General features: G+C 42.8%; 1 protein-coding gene across 1 annotated transcript; it reads right to left on the reverse strand.

Annotated features, from left to right (window-relative positions):
• Positions 1–474: 474 nt before the first annotated feature.
• LOC145862623 (uncharacterized) lies at positions 475–13,476 on the reverse strand. The gene is made up of 5 exons (XM_082967482.1): positions 10,501–13,476; positions 10,149–10,408; positions 9,813–9,955; positions 9,445–9,655; positions 475–2,364 (listed from the first exon to the last, which is right to left on the reverse strand). The coding sequence occupies exons 3-5, from the start codon at positions 9,870–9,872 to the stop codon at positions 2,228–2,230; spliced, it is 408 nt and encodes a 135-aa protein (XP_082823608.1). The 5' UTR covers positions 9,873–9,955; positions 10,149–10,408; positions 10,501–13,476; the 3' UTR covers positions 475–2,227.
• Between the last annotated feature and the right edge of the window lie 169 nt (positions 13,477–13,645).

Raw genomic sequence — 13,645 nt, forward strand, 5'->3', positions numbered from 1 at the left:
ACTATAACACACATATCATGACATTAGTGATAGTCAAAATGTGTTACATTTGGGCACGTCTAAATAAAATGTTGGCTATTTAAACAGCGTGCATCCTCCGTATCGACAAGAGAAGGGCTGCGAAGAGAGCTATTTTTCTTCTGCATCTGACGTCAAAAAATTTTGGGGGGCATCCACACAAAATGACTTCTTTACTTATTTTAGGTTTAAGGAAGTCTGGGTCTCATTCTTTTATCGCAGTTATATTTAGATCTGTGTGCTCGAGACGATTGAAGCCCATGAGCAGGTATTTTCGAAGCACCGCTCATTTGAGAATTCTGTTCGGTGACGTCATTTCAGAGGGCGTTATTTAAGTGATAATGCCCTCAAAGCAACACTACCCATGTTTTTTACATGAAGGATATAATATGTTACTATTGCAATGATAACAAGACCATTGAAATGTGATTATTTTTTATTTTTGTTGCCAAATACTTTATACACAAACAAAAATTCCAAAATTCTATACCAAAATTACACATATTTTTGATTGAATTTAACTATCTTATTAAAACATTAACCCTAGTGAATAACAACAAGAATATCATTTTCCTGAATCATAAGATTTTTTCAGAGTGATTACAATTGCACTAGAATTGTTTATTTTTTTATTATTTCATTGAGATTTTTTTTGTATGTTTTAGTATTTTCTTGTTAATACCTGCGTTCTGTTTTGTATGATGTAACAATGTAAATTGTCGATCTGTATTATGATAAAAAAATGTTACAAATAATGCCCTCGAAGCCGGTGTTTGGAGGATGCAGCATGAGTGCTGTTAGGCACGAAGCGAAGTCAAGGGCTGGCATACCGTGTCAATATGTCCTCCAAACACTGGCTTCGAGGTTATTAACACTTTTATAGAACGAGTTACCAACATATTCAAACATATAGTCCCGAAACAAATCTTGGGTTGCTACCCAAGCAGGCTGTTCGTTCTATTGGTTCGGTTGCCAGAGACTCGAGCCAATCGTTAAGTCTTTTTTTTCTGTATCTATGGACGTGACCCAGTCGTTTGTTCTAAATGTTCCATAGCCATTACCTTTCTCTCAGTCCCTGCCGCTGAAAAGCATCCCCACAGCATGATGCTGCCACCACCATGCCCTAGGCGTGCTGTCATGTTCCTTTTTCTCAGGAGTTGCTTCCATCTGGCTACTCTCCCATAAATCACAGACTGGTGAAGTGCTCTAGAGACTGATGTCCTTCTGGCAGGTTCTCCCATCTCAGTCAAGGGCTTCTGTAGTTCTGTCAGAGTGGTCATTTGGTTCTTGATCACCTCCTTTACCAAGGTCCTTCTTGCCTGGTTACTCAGTTTGGTCAGACAGCTGGCTCTAGGCAGAGTCTGGGTAGTTCCATACTTTTTCAATTTGCCAGTGATGGAGACCAGAAACATTCAACACTCTAGAAATGTTTTATACCCTTCCGCAGATATATGCCTCATCACAATCTCGGAGATCTACGGACAGTTCCACGGACTTCATAATATCGTTTCCACTCTGACATGCAGTGTCAACTGCGGGACCTTAATAGACAGGTGTGTTTCTTTCTAAATCATGTCCAAACAATTGAATTAGCCACAGGTGGACTCCAATCAAGTTGTAGTGAAATCTCAAGGGTGATCAAAGGAAATTGAATGCACCAGAGCTCAATTTGGAGTGTCATAGAAAAGATGTGTGAATACTTATGTCAATTAGATATTTCTGTATTTCATTTTCAAAATATTTGCCACATTTTCCTAAAAACATGTTTTCACTTTGTCATTATGGGGTACTGTGTGTAGATGGGTGAGAAAAAAAAATATTTAATCCAGTTTGAATTCAGGCAGCAACACAACAACATTAATTACATTTGTAATAAGTCAAGGGGTATGATCATTTTCTACAGGCACTGTAGATAGTTGCAATATGGGTCTTACAAATCTACTGTTTAACCCCATCTAGTGGCTTCTTATTGTTAGTGTTAGATTAAACTGGGCCATTGATATGCAGTGTTTTTTCATAGCACAGAGTGTCAGTGTTTGACAGCTCTCTAAACTCATCTTGATATCGTCCCACAGTTTTCTGTCCTCTGTCAGAACACGGGATGTGGGCAGAGGAGTCGGAGGAACCACCATCGACTGCTTTAATGTCAACAACCCCCCCCACACACATACACACATACACACACACAGTGTGAATGACTCTCATATTATCAACCGCACTCAGACAGTGTTCTCAGACATGCAGTAAGTAGCACCCTCACATTGATCCAGGGGTGGTTCATGAACTGCCTGATGGTCATCCTCTCGTTTGGGTCTGTCTTCAGCAGCTGGTTGATCAGCTGTTTGGCTACAGAGGGTATGGTCATAGGTCAACAAGCATATCAAATTAAACATAAAACATTTCATGTTCAGAACCTTTGATTTTGCATTGCTTGGGGTTTCACACATCTTTCATCCCTGAGTCATTCATGCAAAATCTAAGTTTTCCATAAAATACATTTAGTTTAGTCACCAATACATCAGATATTGATAGACTCACCATTTAGTCATTTTAACTACCATTTAATCCAATAGCAAAAAATGTTATATATACATTTCAAAACTGTTCTTTTTGAAGTGCTGAATAGAAAGAATAGTAGATGGTAAATATAATTTTTCATACATCATTTGATAATACTGTAACTTGACAAGCACAATTATTTTTATAATGTGTATCCAATTACAGTTTGTGGGCATTTTGAGAGTATGTCATTCTTACAGTTTCATTATCCTTATAGAGTACAAAGTAGGACAAATCATAAGAATTTGATTTGTAGGACAAATCATAAGAAATAGGTGTATTTTAAAGCAGTTGGCTATTGTAAAAAAAAAGGAGCACCGAGTTGCATGCCATTCCTGCCCCATGCAACATTGAAAAATATCACCTTTTCTACGTGACTTGTTAACTGATACAGTATCGCCTCTCCTGTCTCTCTGCTTGAAATCTATCGGCTTACAGTGTATAACAGAAATTCAGATAATGAGTGGAATATATTGTTATATATTATTATTTCTTTTTTTATTTAACCTTTATTTAACTAGGCAAGTCAGTTAAGAACAAATTCTTATTTACAATGACGGCCTACCCCGGCCAAACCCTAACCTGGACTACACTGGGCCAATTGTGCGCCGCCCGATGGGACTCCCAATCACGGCCGGTTGTGATACAGCCTGGAATCAAACCAGGGTCTGTAGTGATGCCTCTAGCACTGAGATGCATTGCCTCAGACCGCTGCACCACTCGGGAGCCTAGTACAGCCCAGGCATTTCAGCAGTGCATTGTACACTACAGTATAATTCCAAATGGTGGCACATACCGAGCCGGATTAAGAAATCATAGGTCCCATAGGTATTTGTTGTACTCAGTCAATTGAAAATGTGCTTAGAATATTGAAACATGAGCCATTTGATGATCTGTTTAGATTTTTTGGTTTAGATTCTGTTTAGATTTTTGTGCGTATAATTTTTTATATGTACCACATACTTAAAATTGCACCAAAGGGATTGAAAAAAATGTTATTTGCTTTGCAGGAGGATTCCCTGCAGAACTTTTAGAATGAATGCTGCATTTTATGAGTGCATTCAAAATGTACCGGTAATAACAACCTTGCAAAGGGATTGGATGTGAGGTTGGGAGGGATCCCATATCCCCAGACACCACAGTCAGAGAAACTAGCCTCTCCTCTGTCTATGACAGGAACTAGTGCACTGTGGGACAGGAAGGAGAGGGCAGGTTGAGATTAAACTGTTTATAGAGGAGGAACCTAATACTCAGCCTAAACATTGTTCATAACACAAACACCGACAGAACAGAACATAAGCATGTATTCACATGTGCCAGTATAACTGATCCTCCTCCTCATCACATTTCATCAACCTATCTTTGGTGTACCTGGAAAAAAATAATGTGTAACTATTTTGGAGATTGAGACTGTTCCAATGAAAACAGGCTCATGGGGTTTCAGTTGTTGTTTAAGAATATTCCTGGTCGCTGGTGGACATGCTAACTAACTGACTTTGCAGGTTTTGAATTTACACAACTTGACAACGTAGAACTGTTTCCAAATTGCTCACTATTTCAGTGGTTGACCTTCAAAGAACGGAAGTAAAGACTCAACATTTAATCAGACCACAGAACCCCGTGTCCAGAAGGATAGATAGAGCGTAGAGTGCATGCCAAGGCAGAACTTGACAGGGATGGACAGTTTTGGTCGCATTATATGCAGGCTTTTGTTCCAGCCCAGTACAAACACACCAGGTTTAACTAATAGTAATGTGAACTAAATGCCTTCATGAGTTGAATCAGGTATGTCAGAGCATGGCTGAAACAAAAGTCTGCACACTGTGGTCCCTGTTGCCCATCCCTGATTTAGGACCTCACCAGAGTAAATCCTCCTAGATGGAACATAGAATCAGTCCAGACAGAGCATGGCATTGTCCATACAAAATGACATTGAACACAGGCATTAACAAAAAACCCTCTGCATAAGACCCAGTCCCAGACAGCACATCCCTGTCTCTCCCCAGATTAATCCACTATCTGTATGTGCAGGAGTAATCTAGTTAGTTTAAAGGGCAGCACTGTTTTGCCGCCTGTGGCTCCTCTCCAAACCGGTTCACAGAGAGACAGTTAAATCTGCCCTGATCTATTGGTGTTATCAGTGCTTAAGTGGACCTCTTTAAAAGAGAAACAGGCAACTTCGTCTTGTTTGTTGTTGGTCTTGTTTGTTGGAGGAAGTAGGGGAGACTCAGGTGACAGTAACTTCCCTGCTCGAATGTCAACTTCTGCACATCAGACACTGTATACTGCAAGCATGTGCACTGATGCCCACATATGTACTGTAAATTATTGGGATGTGACTGGCAATCATATGTTTTTAGCAATATATCCAAGGTGGGCGTATGTCCTTCATACAACTCCAACGCAAATCAGACAAAGGACGTGATTCCATTGGTACTAGCAAACCAATAAGGAAGATGCAAGAGACTGAGGAGGAGAGGAGGAGGAGACAGTCTGAGATGGAAGAATAGTGAATAATTGATTACTATTCTCCCCCACCGCAAATACATTATCATGTTTCCTGTCATTTACAGCAGTGGGTAAGAAAAGAAAGCAAGACCTAAAATACATGGTTCCACTTGGGTGGGTCTCTCTCTCCAGTCGTCCCCTGGAGCTGAGGGTCGGATTGGTTCACCGACTGCTTCTCCTTCTCATTACCATTATGTTGCATGATGTGTCTCTTTCTGTTCAAGTCCCCCTCTGTGCTCTCCAGGGGAACAGAGAGAGAGTGCGAGAAGAGGCAGTGGTGTCCTGGGGATATGTCACTTTTCCCCTCCCTGTCCAATGTCCGGCCGCTGGGTCACTGAACCCCTCCCTCTCTCTGAGACTCAGTTATATATTTTAACTAATCCCCAATTGTTTTCTTTCTTTCGAGGATGTCATGCCGTGTGTGTAGGTGGCAGGGAAGTCAGGCGCAGGAGAATCAAACTTGGTATAAATGGAGATGTTTAATAACGTAAAACAAAACCTCCAAAACCAAAGTACATAATAAAATAAACGTGGGTACACGAACCCGTCACGCACCAATATAATATCATGAGCATAACAATCTCTGACAAGGACATGAGGGGAAACAGAGGGTTAAATATACAACATGTAATGAATGGGATTGGAACCAGGTGTGTAGGAAGACAAGACAAAACCAATGGAAAATGAAAAATGGATCAATGATGGCTAGAAGACCGGTGACGTCAACCGCCGAGCACCACCCGAACAAGGAGAGGCATCGACTTCGGCAGAAGTTGTGACAGAGGAATAGCTACTATATAATAATATTGGCACTGTCATGACTGTCCTGATCAGGTCAGGTTACAGGAGACCACAATCCTACAGGGTCTCTCTCAACCCCCAACAGAGGAGGAGAGATCTAGGGGTCTGAAGATGTGGGGGGTTTTATGACCCCTCACGCCCATGATAGTCTTAGGCCACAGAGAAATCCCTTTGTCCTCACTATGGAGAACTGGCCTCAGAACATTAAACATGCAATAAAGGGACTTTGGAACAATGGATCCATCAGCCACAATGGTGGTCATGACGAGAGATGGAATATGAAAATGTATGTCATTTTTGTTTTTTTATTAAAGGTTAACAGATGACGTTATTATGAAAACATTGTACCTTTAAGAGTTTTCCCAGTATATGCCTGATGTTTATACATTGTACGTTGTGTGGAAAATATCAAAATCAAAGAGAATGTTTTGGTAAAGATGAAATGTGAAGTTAGTGTCTAAAATTGGATTTGAGTAAAATCTAGGCCTTGTCCCTTAACTTGGTACGCCCAGAGAACTGCCCTAAAGGCGGTTACGCCCACTTCTGACCCGAGGGAATAAAACATGTGACTGAAGAATAAACTGTAGACTAAAAGAGACCCCAAGCTGCAGCAAAGGTCTAAATGGTCAACAAACCCCAAAACGCAACACAAAGTTTGAAGACAAAGAAATCTTTTTCAATCCAAGCTACGGATGAGTAGTTGTGTCTAAGCGGGTGAATTCAAGCCGAACCACCTAGCCTCCACTCTTCATCGAATCGTGGTATCTACGCTATTTCATTCATGCGCTGTGAGCTCTGAGCTACAGAGCTGTCTGTCCTCAGACAACACCACAGAGAAAAGGGAAGAAATCAGACCACCAAGCCAAGAAGGACACTGACATCGTGAGGACAATCAGAGAGTTGCGTCGGAGCAGTGCGCCCTTGAGAAGCCTAAACGAGCCACGCGGGACGCCCCTCTGAGATCTCCAACACGTAATTACATCATTATATTCTGACCCATAAGAGTGGCAGTTCAGGGCAAGGCTAGGTTTAAATAAGCATAGCTGACAAATGAACCCAAATGTATATTTCTCTCGTGTACTTTCTTTGTTTCTCTCTCTTTTAAATCCTCATTTTGGGTAACACGCGCCATAGTGTGTTGGCCTGTTATACTAAGTCCTAATCAATAGCCTAGACTGTGTTTTGTATATGTGTATTTTTATCATCATTTTAGCTTGCTAGTAAATAAATAATCAACTAAGATTGGTGTGGTAAACTCCTTGGTGTAGCCCGGGTTCGTGCAGATTCCCGGATTATGCGACGTTCAGACATGAGACTAGAGGTTGACTAATTTAGCGACTGTTGTAAAATCGATATTCTGATATTCTTTGAGTTAATTTGGGAAATAGAAACTCAATAAAACACATTTTCCCATGGTGGCCCAGGTTAACTTCTTTGGGATAGGGGGCAGTATTTTCACGGCCGGATAAAAAACATACCCGATTTAATCTGGTTACTACTCCTGCCCAGAAACTAGAATATGCATATAATTAGTAGATTTGGATGGAAAACACTCTAAAGTTTCTAAAACTGTTTGAATGGTGTCTGTGAGTATAACATAACTCATATGGCAGGCCAAAACCTGAGAAGATTCCATGCAGGAAGTGCCCTGTCTGACAATTTGTTGTCCTTCTGTTGCATCTCTATCAAAATTACAGCATCTGTGCTGTAACGTGACACTTTCTAAGGCTTCCATTGGCTCTCTAAAGCCGCCAGAAAGTGGAATGGGGTGTCTGCTGTCTTTGGGCAAAGTATAGGAGCAGAGTTTATAAGTGGTCAGCCTGGGGACAGTGACACTGGAGATGCGCGTTCACGAGACTTCTCCATTTTTTTCTTTCAGTCTTTGAATGAATACAACGTTGCCCGGTTGGAATATAATCACTATTTTACGAGAAAAATAGCATAAAATTGTATTGTATTAAGCATTTTGAACATCACTATGAAGGACATTCTAATTTGTGGTATAGTTTACTTTTGATTATGTAAAATATGATGTTGTATCTCAATAAATGGAACACAGGTCATTGTACCCCGGCAAATAAATTTGTACCGAATGTCCAGTTTGGTTGATCAAAATGCCAAGAACATTTCCTGCAAAACCATAGGCCAAATAAAACCAGGATAACAGTCCTTATTCTCTCTGTTATTCTCCTCTCCTGTACCCTCGTCTGGGTCTACACTAAAGTCCCCTACGTCAGCGCAGCACGGCTCAAATTCATTCACACTGTGTTTATCTTAAAGGAGCCACCACGCGTAAAGAAGGCACTGCCAGTTTATAGCAGAGAGGAAGAGGCGAAGTGAGAGTTTTCACTCTCGCCAAAATCTGTCCGAAATAAACCCAATGCGTTACAATGGGCTTATTTTGGATGTAAACTTGTGGCCTGTCTTCCCGCCTTTGGGACAACTACTCCCATTGTTAGGCCGGATACATTAGTATCTCGTCTTTATATACAGATCTCTGTTCATATCAACTCGTCAGTCATTACGAACCAATCACTAACATCCAATTCTTATCCTTACACTTGAAACAAAAAGTTGAAAAGGACAAAAATGCTAGTCAGTCAGTGGTAGTCTTTACTGGTGATTTATAGTGTGATTACTGGTGATTTAAAGTGATATTGCTGGTACTTTAAAGTGTGATTACTGGTGCTTTAAAGTGTGATACAAAATAATACAAAATAATAGCCCAGTAACCATATTCCATATTCCAACATCAAAAAAGTATTTGAACTACCCTTTGCAATTACAATATTATATCTGGTGCTTTAAAGTGATACTACTAGTGCTTTAGAGTGATATTACTGGTGCTTTAAAGTGATGTTACTGTTGCTTTAAAGTGATATTACTGGTGCTTTAAAGTGATATTACTGTTGCTTTAAAGTGATATTACTGGTGCTTTAAAGTGATATTACTAGTGCTTTAAGGTGTGATTACTGTTGCTTTAAAGTGTGATTACTGTTGCTTTAAAGTTCTATTACTAGTGCATTAAAGTGCAATCAAGGTGCTTTAAGGTGTGATTACTGTTGCTTTAAAGTGCTATTACTAGTGCTTTAAAGTGCAATCAAGGCGCTTTAAGGTGTGATTACTGTTGCTTTAAAGTGTGATTACTGTTGCTTTAAAGTGATATTACTGGTACTTTAAAGTGTTTTCACTGATGCTTTAAAGTGTGATTACTGGTGCTTTAAAGTGTGATTACTGGTGTTTTAAAGTGCTGTTACTGGTGCTTTAAAGTGATGTTACTGGTGCTTTAAAGTGCAATCAAGGTGCTTTAAGGTGTAATTACTGTTGCTTTAAAGTGATATTACTCAGTAATGAAGGGTACTTGTGTGACATGAGGTTATGTGATTAGAACAGAAAAGGTGTCAACATCATCTGGAATTGTTTGTGTGTATAGGCAAAGGAGTATGTGTGTGTGCTTTACCTAATGCCTGCCTCAAGGTGTTTTCTTGTGTGTTTGTGTACTGTGGGTGTGAGTATATTTTATGTACGTGTGTGTGTGTGTTTTCCTATGGCTCTCACCTCTCTCCAGTGTGGCCTGGTTGACTGTGACCCGCTTTGTGTGACACTGGTCCAGTGAGTCCAGGTACTCCCCCAGACACTGTTTCCTGAACCTGTCCACCACTCTGGCCATGTCTCCTCCCAGAGAGGACGGGTGGGAGTGCGCGTCCTGGGTGGGGTTCCCAATACACACCGTCTGCACGATGGCCAGCACCTCCTTATCCTGCATGCCCTAGTGCCCGACAAGGTTAGAGGTCTGAGGTTAGGTCATGATAGGGCCAATGGAAAGAGAGAGTGGCCTTAAGAGCCTTGATGCTCTGTAGTGACAACTGTCTCAGGACAGGAGTTATCCTGCCTGTAGGATTTGACTGTAAGGGTCCTGCCCTCACCTTGATTCTGTTGTGGCGCTGCTGCTGCTCCTCCAGAGACAGAGGAGTCTCCAGACACATCTCAGGGCTGGGGAGGGACAGGAGTTTGGCACCTTGCCTCCCCAAGCCCTGCTTGAAATCACGGCTCCATATTGGCCTCGGCACTGAGAGGAGGGGAGGGAGGGGAGAGGAGAGTGGAGGATAGGACAGTAGAGGAGAGGAGGGGGGAGTAGACAATGGGAGGTCTTTCTAGCACTGCATTTGTAGCCATTCAATCACATCATACAACCTAACACAATGCTACACAATGCTGTTTGGGTGATGAGCTGAGAAGATCATGTCTCCATCTTTACTAACCTGGGGGGCTCAGGGCCCACTGCTCCCTTCCCCTCACTCTCTCTATGTCCGCTACCCCCCTTCTCCAGCTCCAGGGGTATTAGCTCTCCGCTCTCTGGCAGGCTCCTGTGACCTCAGCTGGCCCTCTCCTCCCTCTCCCTCACCTGGCTCCAGGCCTTGATGCCCTCTGCCAAATCCTTCACTGTCACTTTGCCCCCCTCCATTCTGCTTGGACTGGACATCAGGTCATCCAGACGCTCTGACACTACAGGGATGCCCTGCTGATGGGGTTGCATCGATGTTAATAAACACACACATAGGCCTACAATCAGGCAGATAATGATTGCCATGTTATTTTTGATAAGATCACTACCTTCTCAAACACAGCTTGAGGGTCATTCTGACTGATGCATCCCTTGCCATGTTTGTCAAGCGTTTTGGCCACTTCAGAGGGTCGGAGATTGTGAGTGCAGGGGTACCTGTTTACCTTGCACTGTGTGGACCGGACTGCTCACACACAAGGCACATTAGTCCGTTGAGAAGGACCGGTCAGCCCGGCAAGTGTTCTGGCCTGGAGAAGAGACAAAGAAAGGTGACTAAGACAATTAATATAATGGGCTCTAAGAGCCATGGTAGCACTACTCATTGATGATTTACCTCATAAGCCTTAGAGGGTGTCAAAGTAAAACGCAGGACAAGTGAGGGAGTTCTCTGAATCTTTTTCTTTCTCTCCTCAACCAACGTCTCCAGGTCGGTCACCGTCGGCTTGTTCACTTAAACAAATCTCATAGACTATCGAACTCTTGACAATGGACCTCCTTTGGTTAACCCAGTCTTGGTGTTTGGCGTCATTAAAATCAAAAGGCATCTCTGTCGTTGTAGCACCACTGTCTCTGTCCCCTGCTCCTGATGCCATGGCCACCACTGTCTCTGTCCCCTGCTCCTGATGCCATGGCCACCACTGTCTCTGTCCCCTGCTCCTGATGCCATGGCCACCACTGTCTCTGTCCCCTGCTCCTGATGCCATGGCCACCACTGTCTCTGTCCCCTGCTCCTGATGCCATGGCCACCACTGTCTCTGTCCCCTGCTCCTGATGCCATGGCCACCACTGTCTCTGTCCCCTGCTCCTGATGCCATGGCCGCCACTGTCTCTGTCCCCTGCTCCTGATGCCATGGCCACCACTGTCTCTGTCCCCTGCTCCTGATGCCATGGCCACCACTGTCTCTGTCCCCTGCTCCTAATGCCATGGCCACCACTGTCTCTGTCCCCTGCTCCTGATGCCATGGCCACCACTGACCCATGTTGACTTTTTGTCGGCACTTGGCTTGCAGGCTTAAGCATGCACACGGGTCGTTTGGGCACCCGTGGCGCGATGAAAACCCTGTCCCTTGTTTTAGTGGGACCGAACACTCTGCTTGCTATTTTGAAGAAATATGTCTGCACTAAATCTCTCTTTTTAATCCACGCCAGTTGTTCATCTATCTCCAAATCATACATTTTTATTTTTTATGCTCTTATAGATCTTGTAAAATGAAATGGTTTTAGATGTATATTTACTTTGTCGCCGATACCTAAAGCTTATTAAAGAGCAGTGATACTATCAAGAGCAGTGTGCAGGTTTCTTCTTTTTTTCATTCAAATGGAGAAATACAGACAGCAGTTTTGGTTTCAGCATTTTGGTGACTTCTCAAGGCTGTCAACTGTTAGGGAGCGCAGCGGGTTCCACTCGTGCATGTTTATGCATGGTAACCATGGAACCTTTTGTTGCATTGCTCAGTGGCCACTCCATGAGTGCAGGTTGTCACCAGTGAGCAGTGGTCAAGTAGAGTCAGCCTGGTCTCACAGACTAGACATAACATAGTAAATGTAAACCTGGGATACTCAAATTATTGGTATGATATGTAAGTTTGCTATGGTTACATAAGACATATGGTTACTTAAGAAAAAACAAAAGCAGGATGGTTGGTCAGAGTGGTTGGGTGGGCGTATAGTGCGAACGTCTAGCAACCCACAGGTTGCAAGTTAGAATCTTATCACAGACAACTTTAGCATTTTAGCTAATTAGCAACTTTTCCAGTATTTAATACTTTTTAGCTACTTTGCAACTACTTAGGAGGATAGCTAACCCTAACCTTAACCCTTTTAGCTAACCCTTCCCCGAACCTCAACCTTTTAACCTAACTCCAAAACTTAATCCTAACCTTAACCCTAACCCCTAGCCTAGCTTACGTTAGCCAGCTAGCTAAAGTTAGCCACCTAGCAAGAATTTGTAACATATCATACGTTTTTCAAATTGTAACATATAGTATGTTTAAAAAATGTGTGACATATTTTACGTTTTGCTAATTCGTAACATATAATACGAATTGTGATTCGTATAAACACAAAATGGGTGATGGAAATCCACATATTTATACATACCAATCGAAATGTAACATACCATAAGGTACACACCTGTTTATATAATTTCCCACAGTTGACAGTGCATGTCAGAGCAAAAACCAAGTCATGAGGTGAAAGGAATTGTCCGAAGAGCTCCAAGACAGGATTGTGTCAAGGCACAGATCTGGGGAAGGGTACAAAAATGTCTGCATCATTGAAGGTCCCCAAGAACACATTGACCTCCATCATTCTTAAATGGAAGAAGTTTGGAACCAGCAACTCTTCCTAGAGCTGGCCGACTACCAAACTGAGCAATCGGGGGAGGAGGGCCTTGGTCAATGAGGTGACCAAGAACCCGATGGTCACTCTGACAGAGCTCCAGAGTTCCTCTGTGCAGATAGGAGAACCTTCCAGAAGGACAACAATCTCTGCAGCACTCCACCAATCAGGCCTTTATGGTAGAGTGGCCTGACAGAAGCCCCTCCTCAGTAAAAAGCACATGACAGCCCGCTTGGAGTTTGCCAAAAGGCACCTAAAGGACTCTCAGACCATGAGAAACAAGATTCTCTGGTCTGATGAAACCAAGATTGAACTATTTGGCCTGAATCCCAAGCGTGACATCGGAAAGAAACCTGACACCATCCCTACTGTGAAGCATGGTGGTGGCAGCATCATGCTGTGGGGATGTTTTTCAGCAGCAGGGACTGGGAGACTAGTCAGGATCGAGGGAAAGATGAACGGAGCAAAGTACAGAGAGATCCTTGATGAAAATCTGCTCCAGAGCGCTCAGGACCTCAGACTGGGGTGAAGGTTCACCTTCCAACAGGACAACGACCCTAAGTACACAGCCAAGACAACGCAGGTGTGGCTTCGGGACAAGTCTCTCAATGTCCTTGAGTGGCCCAGCCAGAGATTTGAACCCGATCGAACATCTCTGGAGAGACCTGAAAATTGCTGTGCAGCGATGCTCCCCATGCAACCTGACAGAGCTTGAGAGGATATGCAGAGAAGAATGGGAGAAACTCCCCAAATACAGGTGTGCAAGCTTGTAGCATCATACCCAAGAAGACTCAAGGCTTTAATCGCTGCCAAAGTTGATTCAACAAAGTACTGAGTAAAGGGTCTGAATACTTA

The sequence above is a fragment of the Salmo salar genome, chromosome 22 (genome assembly GCF_965601325.2).
Source record: "Salmo salar chromosome 22, fSalSal1, whole genome shotgun sequence".
NCBI lineage: Eukaryota > Metazoa > Chordata > Actinopteri > Salmoniformes > Salmonidae > Salmo > Salmo salar.

What these genes read in the sequence shown, in the direction of transcription:
- LOC145862623 (XM_082967482.1), bottom strand. Translation starts at nt 9,872, where the DNA reads ATGTGTCTGGAGACTCCTCTGTCTCTGGAGGAGCAGCAGCAGCGCCAC. An exon ending in AGCGCCACAACAGAATCAAG is followed by an intron (nt 9,656 to 9,812) that starts GTGAGGGCAGGA and finishes GTCGGGCACTAG; the next exon opens with GGCATGCAGGATAAGGAGGT. An exon ending in CCAGGCCACACTGGAGAGAG is followed by an intron (nt 2,365 to 9,444) that starts GTGAGAGCCATA and finishes TACCCTCTGTAG; the next exon opens with CCAAACAGCTGATCAACCAG.